The 19,294-nt window shown below is 50.2% G+C and overlaps 1 protein-coding gene across 3 annotated transcripts in view; it reads right to left on the reverse strand.

The window, feature by feature from the left end:
• Positions 1–19,294, reverse strand: part of Ppp1r32 (protein phosphatase 1 regulatory subunit 32) — a 26,618-nt gene continuing 7,324 nt past the window's right edge. The window contains exons 2-17 of one of the 3 annotated variants that reach the window (XM_026777313.1): positions 8,643–8,763; positions 8,491–8,558; positions 8,300–8,373; positions 7,738–7,873; positions 7,216–7,333; positions 6,840–6,993; positions 5,343–5,471; positions 4,757–4,820; positions 4,330–4,442; positions 3,900–3,959; positions 3,707–3,793; positions 3,365–3,478; positions 3,193–3,287; positions 815–979; positions 275–354; positions 1–87 (exon numbers count right to left, since the gene is read on the reverse strand). In XM_026777313.1, coding sequence (XP_026633114.1) covers positions 285–354; positions 815–979; positions 3,193–3,287; positions 3,365–3,478; positions 3,707–3,793; positions 3,900–3,959; positions 4,330–4,442; positions 4,757–4,820; positions 5,343–5,471; positions 6,840–6,993; positions 7,216–7,333; positions 7,738–7,846 — 1,278 coding nt within the window. In that variant the 5' untranslated portion in view covers positions 7,847–7,873; positions 8,300–8,373; positions 8,491–8,558; positions 8,643–8,763 and the 3' untranslated portion in view covers positions 1–87; positions 275–284. The other 2 variants (XM_026777314.1, XM_005369634.3) reach the window with 2 other exon arrangements.

The following is a 19,294-nucleotide window of genomic DNA, read 5'->3' on the forward strand; positions in this document are numbered from 1 at the left end:
TTCAGTGTTCTTTATTTCCTTAGGAAAGTAACTTGGGGGGGGGGTTGGGGGAGCATAGGGAAAGCAGCTTGTCCCATCACGACAAACCTGGGCAGAAGGAACAAAGACAAGGTCTGAGGGGGGCCCTAGGGTGATTGTGAACACTCTCCAGAAGAAACAAAGGCCGTCCTGACTCCCATCCCTCAAAGCCTAACTCAACCCAGGGCTTGGGAAAGAATCTGGACAGTGAGGCCTTCCCCTGGGGAGTGGGCAGGAGGGTATCCTGTCCCCTTACCCCTCAAGACTCAGCTAGTAGCCGTGTAGCGGTTGCTATGAGGCGTGTCTCGATAGAAGGGGTCAACCGAAGTCAAGGTTCTGTAGGAAGAAAGGAAGCTGCTAGAAGGATGGTGACAAGGCTTGTGACCTCTGCCTCCTTCCCTGAGATCCCAAGAGCCCGCAAGGCCCAGACAAGGGCAACCAAACCACAGACAATCTCTGCCTGCCACCTGGGCCAGCCCTTCCTGTCCAAGTGGAGGTTTTGAAGAACTGAGCAGCGGGACAGGAGGGGCAGGCCCACAGTTCATTCATCTTTAAATCCATCTTCCACAGCCCCCTGACACCATGGAGGAAGGGAGACATGCAGAGGAAGGAGTCACTAGACAGAGCCAGGGAAAGAATCTGGGCAGGTAGGAGGCCAGGAATCAGAATCTAGAATCAAGACCAGCCAGAGGAAACGGCCTCACAGGCACAACAGGTAGGGGATAGGGCTGAGCCAGTCTGGAGGAGGCTGCCAAGTGAGAAAAGGCCACGGGGGCAGAGCAGTGGGGCATGCTACCTTCCCACATGAGGGTGCAGCTGCCGCAGGGTCTCTGTGGGGTTCGGAGTGGTGTCCATGCGGGTAATAGATTCGTTGAGGGCATAGCCTCCTGCTTTCTGGGGCTGGATGCCACCTCGAGTCCAGCCTTCTCGGTCCAGTCCCTTGGGGATGTTCTCGAAGTACCTAAGGTAGTGCGTAGGTCCTTGATCACCGCTCACTTCTTTCTGAGGCCTGTCCCACCCTTCACTGCCAACAGATCTTGAGCCTTGGACCTCTTCAGTTCCCTCGCCTCTGTCCATGTCTCTCCTCTGCTTGTTGTGCCTGAGCCTTTGTCCACCAAGGACATTCTCACTCAGAAAGCCTGTCCCCATTCCTGGAGCCGAGCTCCTCTGCCTCATTCCAGAGTTGAGACATTTGTGGAGAGCAAAGGACGGGATCTGTGGCCTTCCCACCTGCGGCCCTGCCAGAAGCCAGGGAGGAACCTGCCCACCAGTCTCCCCTAAGCCTCTGACTCCCCTCCTTCGGCCAAGAGAACTGAACCCTAGGCCAGGTTGTGAGACACAAAATGAGGAAGACTTGGCCCCCACCCTTGGCTTCTGAAGACGAATGTCAGGATGCTGCTGATAGGTCCATTTGGAAATCAGTGATTACAATCCCTCGGGGCTTTGGGATCCCCGGCAAGAAACAGAGTGCCTGACACCTGACAAGAATTCCTGACAGATAACGGGGGCAGGTGAAAGGGACTTACAGAAAGGCTATAGCCTGAGGAGGGCCTACTGGGGCCTCAGAAGCTGAGTGGTCATCTAAAGAGGGATAGATCTTTGTCTCCCAACACCCAAAGTGCTCCCCTTTCCCCCATCACCCTTATGGGAAGGAGAGAAGTTACTGAGCTCCCAAGCTGAAGCCCAAGGGTAATTTAGCTCAGAAGGTACCAAAGGCTCTTCCAGCTCAGACCTCTATTGCTGGCTGGTCCTCAACCAGAGAACTTTGCAATCTAGACTCCAATGCCACCTTCTTAAAGCAACCCCCTGTCCCAGCTTCCTGTTCCTCCTCCCCACTAACCACATCACTGATGTGATCATGCCAACCAGGGCCTAGGCCAGCATCTGCCCTCAGTCAGGACTCTGAAAACAGGAAGTACCCCAGAACAGGAGCAGGAAAAGGGAAACCTGAAAAGCCAGAGAAACCTGGAATACTCAGGTATCGGACGGCAGTTGTGTGTGAGAGGAGTGCGGGGAGGAAGTCCGGCTTCCCAGCTCTGGGATTCTATCCCCCAAAACCACTTCCTTTTGGAGTGAGCTAATAGATATAATTCCAGCACTTGGGAGGCAAAAACAGGAATTCTTGCCACAAGCTCTAGGCCAGCCTTGTCTACAGTGAAAGTTCCAGGCCAGTCAAGGCCACATAGCAAGACTGCCTCAAAAAAACAAAGGAGGACTGGAAAGATGGTTCCAAGGTTAAGAGCACTGCCTGTTCTTTCAGAGGTCCTGAGTTCAATTCCCAGCAACTACGTGGTGGCTCACAACCATTGACAATAAGGTCTGGTGCCCTCTTCTGGTGTGCAGGCATGCATGCGGGTAGAACACTGTATAATATTAAATAAATAAATCTTTTTAAAAATATACTACTTCCTTTTTGTTGCTCCTAGATGCCCTCACCACCTGACCCTGGCCTCTGAAGGCCCCTGCACCCATGGCTTTTGGATTGCCTTCCCCTGGAAGCCTCCTGCAGGCCTGAGTCCCAGCTCCTAGCTCACCTGCTGAGGAAGCACTGAGCTGACCGGCATCCGATGGAGGCAATGCCTTAGAGACTGATGTTTCGGCTGCTGAGACCCCTGCATTCGCCTACTCTTCCCGAGCCCAGCAGTCTGAGACTGATGTTTCAGCTGCTGAGACCCCTGCATTCGCCTACTCTTCCCGAGCCCAGCAGTCTGGCCCTAGTATCTTGTTCTGCCTGTCTGTGTGAGAGCCCACCTTAAGTTGCTAGAACCTGTATCTCCTGAGCAAGGAGCCCCCATGAAGCTTAATGTCACCCTGGGGACAGCTTTCTAACTAGTGACTAATGGGCCTGGGGTGTGACTGTCCTGGCTCCCCGCAGGTGGGGACAGCAGAGAGCTGTGTGCCTTACGCTGCTGTCCAGAGTTTCTGCCACAGGACAGCTGGCCTCATAACAGCCCATCGCTGCCTGCTTCCCTTTGCTTTCAACTTCCACATGCCCCCTAAAGACCACTCTCCCTGTGAAGGGCTGGCACGCGATGCTCAGCTGACGGTCTGTGTGGGGGAGACTTTAGTGTGGGTCTTGGTTCTCCGTCCAGAGGTTGTGACCTCGTGACTTGCTCTGCCTCATCTGCAGTCTGTCAAACGGATCTCAGCTCTCAGCCTGGAAGGGAGCCTCACCCTTGGTTGTAGGTAGTCAGGTACCGTTGGTCTCTGTCCGATTCATAGGAGCTCCGGACGTAGCTGGGGTTGTTAATAGTGAACCCTGTGGGCTCCTGCAAGAGATGGAGACAGGGGGATGGTCAGGACTCAGGAGCATAGTTAGGGGCAGGGATGGGTGTGGCACTGTTACCTTGTTCCCCACAGACTCCCGGCCGAGCAGGGCAACGTTTGTCTGTTGCATCCGCTGGGGCGGCTGGTAGGACCTGTGGCTCATGCTGGTAGGCTGTGGGCTTGGAGCAGGCATCTGTAGGGAGCAGAGCCACAGACAAGATGGGAGGCTGGGTGGCTGGCTGAGTTCATACGGTGGAGGAAGGACGAGCAGGGTGCTTCCACCCCTGCAAATCATTCTGTGTTTCAAAACACACCACTCCGCCCAGGCCCCCACTTTACACTCCATTCGAGACAACCTTCACCCACCTCTCCAGATATTCTGCCTGTCCCCATTCTTCCCTGCTGGGCCCCTGTCACTCACTCTGGGGTTCAAGATCCTTTCATTCACTCGGCTGTATCCTGTGTCCCGATCAGAGCCTCTGGACAGCACAGGGAGAAACTCACTTCCCTGAAGGGAGCAAAGCATCTGTGGGTACCATCCCTTGGCAATTCCAAGCCGGGTGCAATTGTCCTCCTCACAGGAGGCCCTGGTCCCCCAGGAGCACAGAGCTTACCTGAGGGTGACTTATAGGGAGGAAGTCCGACTTGGTGATGCTCCGTCCTGGGTGGGGGACCTGGGGAGGGGTGCACACTGGGAGATCAGCTTAACCTTTCTTGTCCTTCCTGGCTCCCACACTCTGACTCCAGCCCCCACTGTGTCAAGAATGCAGAAGGGTTCTGTACAGACAACTGAGGAACAGGTAGAGTTTCAGTGGAATGACCAACCCCAAGGTCCTGAATGGGAGCCAGAAGGGAAGTGACCTTGGCCTCGCCTCTTGGACCTATTTGGATCTCAGTATTCTCATCTATAAAGTGGGATTCTGAACCATGGTCCATGTCTTCCATTCCATACATGACTGGAGGCCTTTGTGTCAGGAGTTTAAAATGTAACCACAGCCCCTCCCCCAGAATTGGGAATTTCAATGCTTCTGAGACTACACTTACGGGGTCCCCAGGATATGCCTGTGAGGGCGGCTGGAAGACAATGGGATTCTTGGTTGACTCTTCAGTGAAGCCAGTCTCTTCTTTGGAACCAATCGTCTTCTTGAGCAAGAGATCTGCAATAGTCAGAGTTGTTTGAGCTTTGTGGGGCTGCCTCAGTGTCCGAGCAGGAAAGGGACAGGCTCCAGGGTCCAGGCCAGGAAAAGAGAAGGAAATGGGCACTGACAGACCAGGAGTAGCTGTGGGCAGGCCCTACAGACTCTGCTACAGCAGCAGGCCAGAGCTCTGAAATCAGGACATGGCTCCCTCAAGCCACCAATATGTCTGTCCTTCTTTCTCCCCTGGTGGCTTCTGAGAATTGTACTAGCTCTAATCCCCCTGGAGTCTTCCCTAGGGGTTGGAGAAGGAAGGCCAAGTTGAGAAGGCCTACCTGAATGGTTTGGAGCTTCCTTGATATACTTGGAATTGTACTCGGAAGCCATGAAGCGTGGACCCTGGAACATACAAGGTGGGGCAATAGGGACACACACAGTGGCCAGGATGGAGGGCAGACATTCCATGGCGGTGGTGGTAGCTCTTTGCGTGTGTGAACTCCCAGTGGGCCTGGGAGGAGGAGACTAGCACAACACTCTGATATGATATCTGTCTGATATGCCTGAGGAGGAGGCATGGCAGTGTCCCAAATGCCTCCATGAAAACTCCAAGTCACACACCATGCTGAGTTCCTGGAAATGACCCCAAGGAACTCAGACAGAAGCAAGGGGGTCATGGCGAAGTGGGAAAAGCTGATGGAGGAACATACATATAAGCTGGGGCACATGGGACAGGGCAGGGTATGGTGGCCACTTTGATACAGTTCGGTAACTACCAAATTGAAAATGCCTTGCTCTTTGCAATGTTCCTCAGGACCGGAGCCCACGTGCCGTAGCTCCCTGAAAGAGTACTCACAGGGCCAGCCTCTGCAGGGGGAGGAGGCTGGTGTGGCCCCCCACTCCTTCCTATTCCGGCCCACTCACATAGTGCGAGTTCTCCCACTCCACAGAGCCCTTGCCCTGCTGCTGGTGGAGCAGGGGAACCTCCTTGGGCTCCAATCCTGTGATGGTCTGAGGTCCATGATCCTGGGTATCGAAATGGACCTTCTTAACCTGGAGGAGGGAACACAAGTGGTTATCCTGAGGGTGTAGAAATGTCAATCACTTTCTAACCTCCATTTCTACAGAGCACCTTCATGGCAGTCTGTGTGGTTCGATTACCATGAAGGCAGTGGGCTCTCCTGGATCAGAGTTTGCAACAGCTTGCTCTGAGTGACTCTCATGGGACTCTGGGTCCTCAAGCTGCTATAGGCACACAACTCCTTGCTGGGCCCCTCAACCAGAGACTCCTGCCTTGTGGCCTTTTCATTGATATACTGCTTGGAACACATATCCCTTTGATAGCTTTGGCTAGAGGAATGCTTGCATCTCTTGAATCCTGCCCAGTGTCTCCATGGGAACCTCTTTCCCATCTTGGGTGTGTACTTCATCTCTCCTCCCATGATGCATTTTCCTCTGCTCTTACCCCTTCTGGTTTTTTAAATTTTATTTTAATCTTAAAAGATTTATTAGTGGGGCTGGAGAGGTCCTGAGTTCAATTCCCAGCAACCACACGGTGGCTCACAACCATCTGTAATGAGATCTGGCGCCCTCTTCTGGTGTGTCAGCTTACAAGATTTGTTAGTATTTTCTGTGTCTGTGCTTGTGTATGTTGCATGTAGACCACAGAGGCCAGATGAGGGCATCAGATACCCCAGGACTGGAGTTCCGGACAGTTATGAGTCTCCTGATGTGGGTGCTGGGGACTGAACTCAGCATCCTCTAGAAGAGCAGTGCACACTCAATCTCTGAGTCTTATCTCCATCATCATTATTGGCATTGAGATTCGGTCTCGTGTGGTCCAGGCTGGTCTCAAATTTGATATGTAGCTAAGGATATGCCTCCATCTCCCCAGTGCTGGGATTCCAGGTAAACAGCACCAGGCCTGGTTTTTGAAGTGCCTGGGGATGGAACCCAGAGCCTCATGAGTGTTAGGCAAGCACCAAACCCACGGACCTACAGCCTAAGCACACTCCCTCTAAACTTAAAATGTGTTCAGAACAGATTGGTTGGACGAATGAATACCTGTCCTCATGACCACGGTGGTGACTTGAATGATGCTAATAACGACGACAGAAGCAAAGCAGATGGGGGTGCTGACAGCGAGGGAGAGGCAGTGAGAGCGGTGGCAATGAGTTTGAACATATGGATAGGACACTGGTCTCTGTGAGGCTGGAGTAGAGGTGATGGTGTGGAGGGGCAGTGGGGATAGCATGTGAAGATAAGATCACACTGGGGGTGGTCCCTCATCCTAGACTTCGTCATCTCGGCTTTGTGCAATGGTTGGAGGTGCTGCTCCTGCTTGCTAGAAAGAACCCCCCTCCCCACCTTCTTGCACACATCCTGGGGTTCACTCCTTCTCTGCACAGGCCCTGCACTGACCTCCTTGGAAAGTGGTCCAGTATTGAGCTTCTCTCGCCCATAGCCAGAAGTGGTCTGGTACAGGTTCCAGGGCATGGGGTGTTTGCCATCAGGCACTTCTAGGGGACAGTAGCTCTGACTGGTCACAGACTTGGAAGTGTCACGAATCTGTTCCCTAAGGGGTAGGAGGAAGCAAGAGCTAGGACCTCTGGTGCCATCTGCCTTTGTTCTGGGGCTGAGGGCTGTATGACTCATTCCCAGAAGCTTCCATCTCTCCCATCCCTCTCCCAAACATTTCAACTGGGCAGGGAGCCCAGAGCCAGAGGGCAAATGACATCTCTGACAGCTAAGATTCAGCAGGACGGAGGTGGGAGGAAAGGGGTAATGGAAACTGTACCCTATGGCTGGATTGTCCAGGGTATCCAGATGGGGTTGGTAGGAGACCAGAGGCCGATAGTTGGATTTGTAGCCTGTGCCTACATGGCTCCCCATTCGGGGTTTGAACTCCTCCCGACCTGCCAGGGGGCAAGACCAAGACAGGACCAAAGGTCATCAGAAGGGGAGGAGTGGCTTCCAGGCCGGATCAGCGTCCCCTAGGACCCACCAAGCTGGGGGAATACCCAACATGCCAGGTGATGGGAGGTGAGTAGGCCTGACACTTCAGAGGACAATGAGGGCAGGAAACAAATTCAATGGCGTGGGGACACAAGAACCATGTGGCAGACTCACTGCGGTGACAGGATGAGGGAGGGGGCGGCTAGACAAGGCCAGCTTGACAGCACGAGTTTTGGGGTTCAGGGAATAACAGGCCAGCTCAGTGTGGCAGGTCACTGGTAGGATTGGCCTAGAAACTGCGCTGCTCCTGGCCTTTCTTCCCACCCGGGGTCCAGAAGGTAGCTCCCACAGAGGGGGTCCTCACCATAGGCTGTGCAGTAGCTGGTAGCATAAAACTTCAGAGGGTCAGAGCAGCCCCCCGAACTCATTTTCACATAAGGAGAGACAACCCCAAGAGGGAGTTTTCCCATCATGGTGCTGTGGGGCAGAGCCCCGCGGGCCTGAGAAGAAACCATGAGGCCCTCAGGAGTCCTGATCCCAGGTTCCAACCCCAGAAGGATGCTGACCCCAAGCCAAAGGAAGAGCCAACCCATCTTCCGCTCACACTGGCTTATAGCATACCAGCTTTCAAAACCCCCCATTTTAGAGCCAAGAAACTTGGGTGCCAAAGCTCTTAAAAAGAGGCAGGAGCCCGGGGTTCAGACCTGGGATTCAGGCCTGAGGTTCAGACCTGGGGTATCTGAATCCCAGTCCTCTGGTCTAACCCCCATGTGTGTTTTAGGGAGTCCATGACCAGATGACTGCCTACCTGGTAATTTCTCTCCTGTGAGGCACCCCCATCTCTTACTCAGTTCCTTCTCCAACCCCCTCCCTCTGGAAGTTCCCTGTTCTCTCCTGGGACCCCAGACAGTAGGCCCCACCCTCACCTGCCCTCTGCAGTTGGCTCTGAGGTCAGCAGAGGCCACAGGAGGCAGGAGCTGCTCAAGAGAAGCTGGCCCTCCTGAGGTGGAGATGGCCAAGTTAGAAGAAACAGAGTGTTGCTTAGCAACCAGCACCTAGCAACCGCGTCCCAAGTCTCTGAAGCCCTTCTCAAACCATGGCCCAGTGAGGGGCTGACCTGTCCAGGAGAGGAGCGCCAGACATGGCACAGACTTCTTTCTTTCTCATGGCTCTGGCCCCAGCTGCCTGCACAAGACCATGTCTTAACTGACAGAAAATAAAAGCTAACTCTGGACAATCGCTCCCATTTATAGAGTACCCACTTCTCACCAGACACTTTACATCCTTTATCTCCATCCTCCTCCCGGCTCTTCCAGGTAGCTATTATTATCTTCTCTTTGCTGGGGAACAAGAGGTTTAGACAAGCAGAGCAGCTCAGCCAGCCGGAGGTCTCAAAATCAAAAAAAAAAAAAAAGTAACCCAGTTAAGATTCCACGTGGGTGGACCCAGATCAAACTCCTATGCCTCTTGGTAAATTAATGTTTACTATGTTCTGCTCCAACCAAATCTGTGTTAAGCTCTTTACACACATTACCTCTTACAATTTCCAGACTCCCCATGAGCTCGGGGCTCTTGGTATATGGCCAATAACCACAGCAGTGGTTAAAGTCACAGCTCCAGCCAGGCCTGTTGGCTTTGATAAGGCGCCTTGCCTTTTCATGTCCTCTCTTCTCCATCTGAATCAAGTATGTGACTTCCGGCAGAAAGTGTGGGTCCAGCGTTTGATGAAAGGAAGGGGGCAACGTTGGTACTTATCTGCAAGCTGTGGTCTGAATGCCGCTCCCAGCCAACTCCACAGGGACCCTCGTAACAGCCTGCATGCCTCAGGCTGGTTTCTGGCCTTGTAAACATTGTGACAGTTGGGTCTCCAGGGGTAGGGGAGGAGCTCTGAGCAGTGTCTGCCAACTACTGGGGTGCAAACTCTGCCATCACTGCTACTTTCAGACAACCAATGCCATGTCCCAAATAAAAACTTTAAATAATTTCATGTTTAACACAGCAAGGGTTAACAGCCAGCCTGTCGATTCCCTGCCTTCAGCTGTCACTAGTGTGTGAGCTTCTCCTCTGCGACAAATGACCTATGAAGAAAAGGAACACAGAAAGAAAGGGACTGCCCTGCCTAGGATTAACACATGTTACATTGGCCCACCAGCACCAGGGATTATGAGTACATTATACCCCAACAGAGAAACCCCGGATCAAGAAGTGGCCATGGTCTAGAAGGGCTTCGGGACAAACTGAGGCACAATGGATTCTCATCCTCCAAGGTCATGATTCAGCCCAGAGATCAGGGGTTCCAAGGGCAGAGGAGTGAATGCAGTCAGCCTTGCCCCCATCAAGCAGTTCCCAGCTTGCCAACAGAGATGCCCATGGGCACTCCACGCAGGAAACATGAGAAGATTTAGATGGCCCTTGGTGGGGCACACTCAGGACAAAGGCAGAGAAAGCGAGAGCAGTGCTACTCCAGGCATCCCTGGAGAAGAGGTCACAGCCTGAGCTCAGATTCTGAAGCGGGGTGACACGGGCTCTGGTCTGCCATTAAATGCATTTGAAACTTAGTGCAGGGTATGTGTGCCCTAATAGACTTTCTGGGAAATGGGGACAATAATGACAACTGCCTGTAGGTTGCAGCACAAATGAAGCATGCAGCCAAGCACCAGTGCATGCTAAAGGCCATCTACTGAGGTAGGGAAAGCCCTGGAGAGAGGCGCCCTGTGTGTGTGTGTGTAAATGTATGTATGTATGTATGTATGTATGTATGTATGTATGTACAAGCATGGCATGTATGTGCATATCAGAGGGGAGCCCCAGTGTATGTTCTTTTTTTCTGCAGTCTTTTATTGCCCCTGAAGATAACAGTTGGGTGTTCAGAATTAGGAATTAAGTATCTTTAGGGGATCATTGTTATCCTTCCTTGTGCATAATTTTTTTCTTCTTTTGATTGTTTTTATTGAGCTAAACATTTTCCTCTGATCCCCTCTCTTCCTCCCACTCCCTTCTACCATCTCCCGAGACACCCATGCTCCCAATTTACTCAGGAGATCTTGTCTTTTTTTCCTTCCTATGTAGATCCCCGTACGTCTCTCTTAGGGTCCTCTTTGTTGTCTAGGTTGTCTGGAGTTGTGGACTGTAGGTTGGTTTTTTTCTTTATGTCTAGAAGCCACTTATGAGTGAGTACATACTACATTTGTCTTTCTGGGTCTGGGTTACCTCATTCAATATGTTTTTTTTTCCTAGATCCATTCATTTATATGCAAATTTCAAGATGTCATTATTATTATTATTTATTTATTTATTTTTTTGGTTTTTCGAGACAGGGTTTCTCTGTGGCTTTGGAGCCTGTCCTGGAACTAGCTCTGTAGACCAGGCTGGTCTCGAACTCACAGAGATCCGCCTGCTTCTGTCTCCCGAGTGCTGGGATTAAAGGCGTGCGCCACCAACGCCCGGCATGTCATTATTTTTTACTGCTGAGAAGTACTTCATTATGTAAATGGACCACATCTTCTTTATCTAGTCTTCAGTTGACTGGGCATCCAGGGGCATCTAGGTTGTTTCCAGGTTCTGGCTATGACAAACAATGCTTCAATGAACATAGGTGAGCATATGTTCTTGTGATATAATTGAGCATCCTTTGGGTATACACCCAACAGCGGTATTGTTGGGTCTTGAGATATATTGTTTCCTAATTTTCTGAGAAATTGCCATACTGATTTCTAAAGCAGTTGTACCAGTTTGCACTCCCACCAGCAATGGAGGAGCTTATCCTACATCCTCTCCAGCATAAGTTGTCATCTGTGTTTTTTATCTTGACCATTCTTACAGGTGTAAGATGCAATTTCAGAGTTGTTTTGATTTGCATTTCTCTGATAACTAAGGATATTGAGCATTTCCTTAAGTGTCTTTCAGCCATTTTAGATTCATCTGTTGAAACTTCTCTGTTTAGGTCTGTACCCCATTTTTAATTGGATTACTTGTTCTTTAGTTGTCCAGTGTCTTGAGTTCTTTGTCTGTTTGGAGATCAGCTCTCTGTCTGATGTGGGTTTGGTGAAGATCTTTTCCCATTCTGTAGGCTGCCATTTTGTCTTGTTGACCGTGTCCTTTGCTTTACAGAAGCTTCTCAGTTTCACGAGGTCCCATTTATTGACTGTTGCTCTCAGTGGTTTCTCTTCAGCTCATATCAATCTTTTGCCTTCAACTCTAGGCACTGTCTTGGTTTCTTTTCCTGTTGCTTGGACAAAACACTCTGAAAAAGGCAACTTAAGGGAGAAAGGGTTTATTCGGCTCACAGCTCAAGCGTACAGCCCAGCAAAGCAGAGAAGCCAAAGTAACAGAGGCTTGAAGTAGCTGCTCTCATTGAGTGCACAACCAGAAAGCAGAGAGCAGGGTGTGGAGAGGTGGCGTGGGGGTGGGGCACTTCTGCTCTAGCAGACAGCATGCTTCAGGTGACTCACAGTTATCTGGAACTCCAGATCCAGGAACTCCTATCCCCTCTAAAAAAAACAGCAGAAAGAATGCATTCTGCTCAGCTAGCTTTCTCCATTTTACAGTCCAGGCTCCCCTCCCTAGCCAGGGAATGGAGCTGTCAATAATTTAAATCTCCCCACAGGGGCAGAGGCAGGGAGACCTCTGTGGGTTTGAAGTCAGTCTAGTTTACATTTGGAGTTCCAGGACAGCCAGGCCTGCAGAGAGATTTTGTATCAAAAAACAAAAACAAACAACAACAACAAAAACAAAAAACAAGCCCTCCCATAAGCACACCCATGGCCCATCTCCAGGAAATTCTGGGTCCTGTCAAGCTGACAATGAGCACGTACCATGGTCGGCTCCTTCCACATTTTGTTTGAGACCTAATTTCTTATTGGTCTGGAACTTGGCCATATAAGTTATGCTATCTACTCTCCGAGGTTCCAGGAATCTGCCTGTCTCCGTCTCCCATCCTGCCATGGCTGGAATTACTAGTTCATTCCTCTACACACAGTGTTCTATGGACTGCCAGCCTCAGATCATGGCACAGGGACTTATTAGTAGTTAGGAAAGCTCAGCCTTAGCTTAGGCTTATTTTTAGCTAGCTATTTTTTTTAAAAAACTAAAATTAACTGTTTCTATTAATTTAAGTGCTGTCTTGAGACTTGTTAACCTCATTTTCGTACTGTCCAGCCCACTTTCCTGCTTCCTCCATGTCTGGCTGGCTGACCCCCAGCTGGCTGGCCAGCTCCCCTTTTCTCTCAGCTCACTAGCCCCACTTATCCCTCTTCTGCTAGCTATTGGCTGTTCATCTTTTTATCAGACCAATCAGGCGCCTTAGGCAGGCAAGGTAAAACAGCAACACATCTTTACATAGTCAAACAATTGTTATATTCCACAATACATGGTTTCCAGGGATCCAAACTCAGGCCCTCACTCTTGTGAGGCAAGTGCTTTACCTACTGAGCCATGCCCTAGTTCTTTAGGCAAAAAGCTGAGGCATTCAGTTAAAGACAGGAATTCCACAGTGTCTCAGACACAGTCATGTGATGGAGTAAAAGAAAGCTCTACTCTGAGTTTGAGCTCAAAACTGTCTCCTCTGTAACTTCTCCGAGCCTGTTTCTGCATCTGCAATCCGAGAGGACACATCTGACTCACAAGGTCAGGGGCTCTGATGAGGTGAAATACCTGGCAACCATGTCTGGCAATCGGCACAGGCAGAGGGAAAAAGGACTCTCCACCAGGAAGGTAATGGCAAATGTGAACTGGACTTCAGCCTAGATTCTGAGACATATTCTATGTGGCTGGATCCCGTACAGGGAAGAGAGGTGGGAGGAAAGTTCTAGATAGCCCCTTTGGGCACCTTGGGCTGCTAGACTTAAAAAAGCAGCTGCTTAGGGTTAGCAGCCCCAGGTTGTTGCAAACCTTGTTTTTTGTTGTGCAGCGACATCTAGTGGTCGTAACTCAGAACTGCGGATGAGAAGGTTAACAGAGCTGGCAACACCTTGGAGGAGCTTACAGAAAGATGGCTGGGACCAGGTTCACCTACACACCCCTTACACACCCACTCTTCAGAACAAACTGGACAGGCCTGGGTCTAACGAAGGGCTAAAGCCTAATGGCTTCCCACATGGATGAAGGTCCTTGTAGCCAAATTGTGTGACATGGGCCTCTCTGTGTGCCTAGGTTTTTCTACCTCTACAGAGAAGCTAACAATCCTTTCAACCGAGGTTGAAATTCAGGACTCACATCACCCCTCGCTCTTCCCATAATTGTTACTATTTATTAACTATTATCTCTGTGTGGGACACCAACCTAGGAAACATCTGGCTCTTTACTTTTGAGACAGGGCTTCACGTCTACTTGCTACGTAACCACTGGTGGCCTTGAGTCTGTGATCCTGCTGTCTCCACCTCCCAAATGCTGGGATCACAGGCATGGGCTACTATACTCAGTTTATACAGTGCTGGGGTTTAACCCAGGGCTTTGCGTATGCTAGGCAAGCGCTTCACCAAGTGAGTTACACTCCCAGTCCTCGCCCTCTGCCACCCCATCAGTTTTTGCTCCGGCCCTAAGAGCCAGTGATTAACCTATTTTACAAGCGGGGAAAACAGCTGCAGTCTCACAGGCAGGAAGAGGTGGATCTTGGATCCTCTGCAGAGCACTGGGAGAGCAGCCGTGAGCTCTGACACCACTCGGTTCAGCTTAATGGTTTTGCAAAGTAATGGCTGCCTCGGGCAGGAGGGCAACATCCTCCTCTTTTTTAGATCTGAATCAGTTCAGGTACTTACTTAGTCCCCATAAGAGGGCTACATGGAGCATGTAAGATGTCACACAATCAAGCATGCATGGTTTCACCTCGGCTGGGGCATCTTGATGGCTGAGCTCGGAGTGCGGAGCTCTCAAGAAGAGAGAGGCCAGCAGATTCCAGCTTAATGGAAGGGTACCATCCATTAGGGGTATTCAAGCAAGAGCCACACAGGCTGACAATGACAGCAGACCGACTCGGGATTTGCGGGGTACCAGCCACCAACCATCCTGATCATTTCCCACACTCTAGCACACCTGAACCTTACCACAAGCAGTGGAAAAGACCAGATTCCACTTCATGGATGAAGGAGCCGAGGCACAGAGAGCCTGCCTGCCTAGGGTCACACAGCTAGTGAAGGAAGCAGCCACTATTTGAAGCAGGTGGGCCCGCCTCCAAGGCCACGCTGCCAACCACTTTGATAGCATTTCATAGATTGTGTCAGAGGTTCTCTGATCTCTTTTCAAATATCTTACCTTTGATGACATGGTTTCTTAGGCTGGTTGGTTCTTGGTTTTTCGAAACAGAGTTTCTCTGTGTACCCCTGGCTGACTTGAAACTTGATTTGTAGACCAGGCTGGCCTAAAACTCAGAGATTCACCTGCCTGTGCCTCCTGAATGCTAGGATTAAAAGCATGCACCACCACTGCCCAGCCTAAATCCTATAAACAAAAACAAACAACCCCCCCCAAAAAAAACAAAAAAACTCATCCATCCCTCTGGTGGTCTCTCACACCCAGTACCTCAAATGCCCTGGGCAAACAATTCACAGAGAAGAACATTAAAAGTGAGGCAGGGGGATGTGGATATAGCTCAGTTGGTAGAGTGCTTGCCTAGCACACATGAGTCCCTGGGTTCAATCCCTAGTACTGTATAAAACTGGCGATGCCACTATGCAGTGATACACACATGTAATCACAGCATTCAGGAGGTCGAAGAAGGATCCTAGAAATTCAGTGTCATCCTCTTCTCCATAGTCAAGACAAGGCCAGTTTAGGATACACGAAGCCTTAACCCAAAAAGGAAAATAATAAAGATTTTAAAGAGCCCTAACTTTGGGGCCTCATGGATATGCCTTTCCATCAGAGATCTGTCACTGGCTAAGGAGGTTTGTCCTAGTCATGACGGTGGGAAGTGGCTGCTTCCTGGGCTGGAGGAAAGAGAGATGACACAACCAGAGCAAAGAGGAGTCTGGGTGGTGCCAGCACCAGGACCATGGGGGGAGTGGTGGGTGATGTGGCTGCAAAGACAGGTCATGTGTCCAGAGATGCGGTGGACGGGTACCATCTCTAGTTTCTCTACACTGGAACCAGTGAGCAGCCTTAGTGAGGCAGCAATGCCAGGACAGGACCAACCTTTCAAAACTGCTTTGACAGACTGGGGTGGCAGGCCAGTCAGCAGCATGTCTGCCAGGCAAACAAGAGAACCTGATTCAATCCCCAGAACCCAATTTTTTTTTTTTTATTTTCAAGACAGGGTTTCTCTGTAGCATTGGAGCCTGACCTGGAACTTGCTCTGTAGACCAGGCTGGCCTCAAATTCACAGAGATCCACCTGTCTCTGCCTCGTGAGTGCTGGCATTAAAGGCATGCGCCACCACCACCCAGCTAGAACCCACATTTTCTAAAAGGGGAGGACTGGAGAGATGGCTCAGCACACATTGCTCTTGCAGAGGACCCAGGTTCAGTTCCCAGAAGCCACAAGGTAATTTATAACCCTCTCTACTCCAGTTCAAGGAGATCTGATGCCTCTGATCTCCACAACCGCCACGAACAGATGGTGAGTTGTGTGACCAACACTTTTGTGGAGAGGCCAACATACACATCTACTCACCCCAGACAGGGAGTCCACGGCAGACAAAAGTACCAGACAGGTATCTACCATCAAAGTCCAACTTGATTAACCAGTGAGTTTTATTGAGGTCACTTACAGGAATGTGGGTGAGGAGCGTCAATAACAACTGCATCACCAAAGCCCACCCCAGCATGGGTGACAGCTCACAAAGCAGGGACCTGGGGCACACTGCACAGCCTGTACCAGCTCAGAAAGTTGGAGAATGTCCTCTTACCCTCAATTAGTCTAAACCTCTTCCAGAAAACTCAGCTGGCTTCTGCTTCTTCCAGGGAGCTGGTCTGGATTCAGTCTTCTTTGCAGCTTGGTTCATCTTAGAATTCTTTGCAGCCTGCCTTGTCTAAGAGGGACTCTCAGCTTTTATAGCTGGTACAGAGAGGCACAGTGAGTCTGATCAGTTTCAGGGACTTCCTAAAGCTATTCTGAGTCCTTTATCATCCTTAAGAACTTCCCTGAAGGATGGAATGTCAGAGAAAACTGTTGCATGCGTGTGTGCCTGCATGCACACACCATGCATACACACACAAGCAAAACACTCATACACATTAGAAAATAAAACCAGGTGTAGTGAGTGACATAGGCCTGTAATCCTATCACTTGGAAGGCAGAGATAAGAGGACACTTGCTTGGAGCTCGCTAGTCAGCTGGTCCAGCCTACTGGGCAAGTTTCTAGGCAGTGAGACACTCTGTCTCAAACTACAAGGCTGACTGTGGAAACAGCTCAGTCAGCAAAGTGCCTGTCATGCAAGCATGAGGACCTGAGCTTGATCTCCCAGAGACACATGAAAAAGGTGGGGACAGTATCCCTTGCCAGTAATCCCAGCCCTGAGAAAGGGACAGGAGGATGGTTCACTGGGGCTCACAGGTCAGTCAATCTAGCCAATCTGTGAGTTCTAGATTCAGTGAGAGACTCCATCTAAAAAATATAGGTGGATAGTGACTGAGGAAGATACCTGATGTTAACCCCTGGCCTTCACACAGATGCACACCCATGTACACACACAAACATTAATACACACATACATTGATTTAAAAAAATAAACATGGTGGGCAGTGTCTAAGCAGTAACAGTTAAGGCTGTCCTCTGACTTCCACATGCAAAAGTAAATGTGCATGCAGGGTAAATTTGCATGAGCACGCACATGCATCACACACACACACACACAACACACACACACACACACTTTGGGGACTCTGTTCATGGAGTGACATCACCCCGGGAACGGAAATGCCATGAGTCTAATAGGTTCAATGCAATTTTTCCCCAGCTCCCTTCTTCTCGAAGATACTGACTTCCAGAATGGACAGAGGCTCTCTCCTCACTCCTAGCAGAACTCTGAGCCTTCCTGCAAGAACTCTACAGTGTTGATTTGATGGCTGTTCTGGCTCTGCCTGTTCTGTTCTCTGTCTCCTCAGGTGAACTTGTTGATCTTGCAGAAGATTTAAAAATTTATGACTCCCTCAGAAGATGCAGCAAGGAAGAGCAAGCATGAGCCAGTCTCCATCTCACACAGCAAGGGAGAGTCTCCAAAGCAAGACAGACACTCAGGAAAGGGGTTAGAGGGCAAGTCCTGCAAAGGCCAGGGATCTGGGCTCATACCCCAAACTCAGGCCTCCCCTCCCTATGCCCACTTCCTCGGCTGCACACTGGAATCATGGAGAGACGGTTCAGAGTGGAGTGGAGGAGCCAGAAAAGGCAGCGTCCAACTGCTGAACACACAGCCTGCCACACTGACAGGACCTAGTGACTATGTCGGGCAGTAACTACACTCCCATCCTGCCTTGAGTTGGAATGGCTGGAGCTAGGGGAGGAGCTACTCTGTGCCACCCTCATCTGAGGTACCCTGGAGGTACAAGGGTCCCCTCAAGAACAGAGAGTGAATGAATGTCAGACCTGGCAGATGGGGACAGCCTGGTGTTATTATGGAATCCTGCTGTGATTTTAATGTCCCCCAAAATCCATGTTGAAAATTTAACCCCCAAACTTGTATATTTGCTGGTATGAAGACATGATTAGAGTCAGATGGGGTCCATGATGGCAGCATTAATGACTTTACATGAAGAGAGGGACCCCTGAGCAGAAACCCTTTCTAACAGGCGCTGATGTGTCCCTCTGACCAGCATGGCACCATACCCTGGACTTCCCAGTCTCCAGAGCTGTAAATGTAATTTACAGCTGTAACTGACCTGGTCAGTGGCATTCTGTGATCGCAGCAGAAAAGACTGACCAAACAGCCTGAACACATGCTGGTCTTTGACCTACAGCACTCCACAGGGGCACATGGAGTTCTCTGCCAGTGGGAGGCCCAGAGTGGGGGCAATCAAGACGTCTCAGGAAGCCCACAATCAGCCCTTGGTGACTTGGAACACAAACAAGAAGCAGGTATGTGCTGCTGGGAGACACCAAGTTCTGGGGTCTGTCATTATATACAACTTAGTATATCCTGACTTTTATGCATTGTTATCATCGATATTGATGGGTTGATCGACTGACCGATGAAGCTACATGTGGACATGTTTATGTGTGAGGATGCCTGTGGGCCACAGGATGCATAGAGGTCAAAGGCCAGCCTCAGTGTTGGCTCTTCACACTCACCTTGTCTGAGGTAAAGTCTTTCTCATTGTTTCCATCTGTGCTTCACACTCCAGGATCCTGGCTGGAGCGCTTCTAGGGGATTCTCCTGCCACAACCTCCCCCCACTGAACCCAGCTTTACAGGTTCTGAGGATTTGAGCTCAGGACATCAAACTTTCCCAATAAGCACTTTTATCCATTGAGATATCACCCCTGGTCCAACCTCCATAATTTTAACTTTGTTTTTATTTTATAATGCTGGGGATAGAACTCAGGGCCTTACAAAAATGATAGGCCAGCACTTTATCACTAAATTATGTCTGTGATTAAGCATCATAATTTTTAAACACTACATTGTTATATTTTATATGTTAAATGTCTCTCGAGTGTTAATGTGTTAAAGCCCAGGACCCCACAATGGTGCTATTGGGAGGTACTATTACTATGGCCCTTAAGAAGCGGAGCTTCACCAGAGGTCCTTAGGTCACTGGAAGGGATTTGGTTCTCAGGGATTTGGTGACCTTGGCTTCTTCTTCTTTTGCTTCCAGGCCACAAAGTGAACAGCCTCTGCCACACACTTCCTGCCATAGCTGGCTGACTCCCCCATTAGACGCCAAAGCAGTGGGTCTGCCCGGTCCTAGACCAGAAAGAACCTCTAAAACCTTAACCCAACAACTTTTTTGTATTTGTAAGTTAATTATCTCAGCTGTTTCGTCATAATGAAA

Source organism: Microtus ochrogaster, unplaced genomic scaffold, assembly GCF_000317375.1.
Source record: "Microtus ochrogaster isolate Prairie Vole_2 unplaced genomic scaffold, MicOch1.0 UNK56, whole genome shotgun sequence".
NCBI classification, from domain to species: Eukaryota; Metazoa; Chordata; class Mammalia; order Rodentia; family Cricetidae; genus Microtus; species Microtus ochrogaster.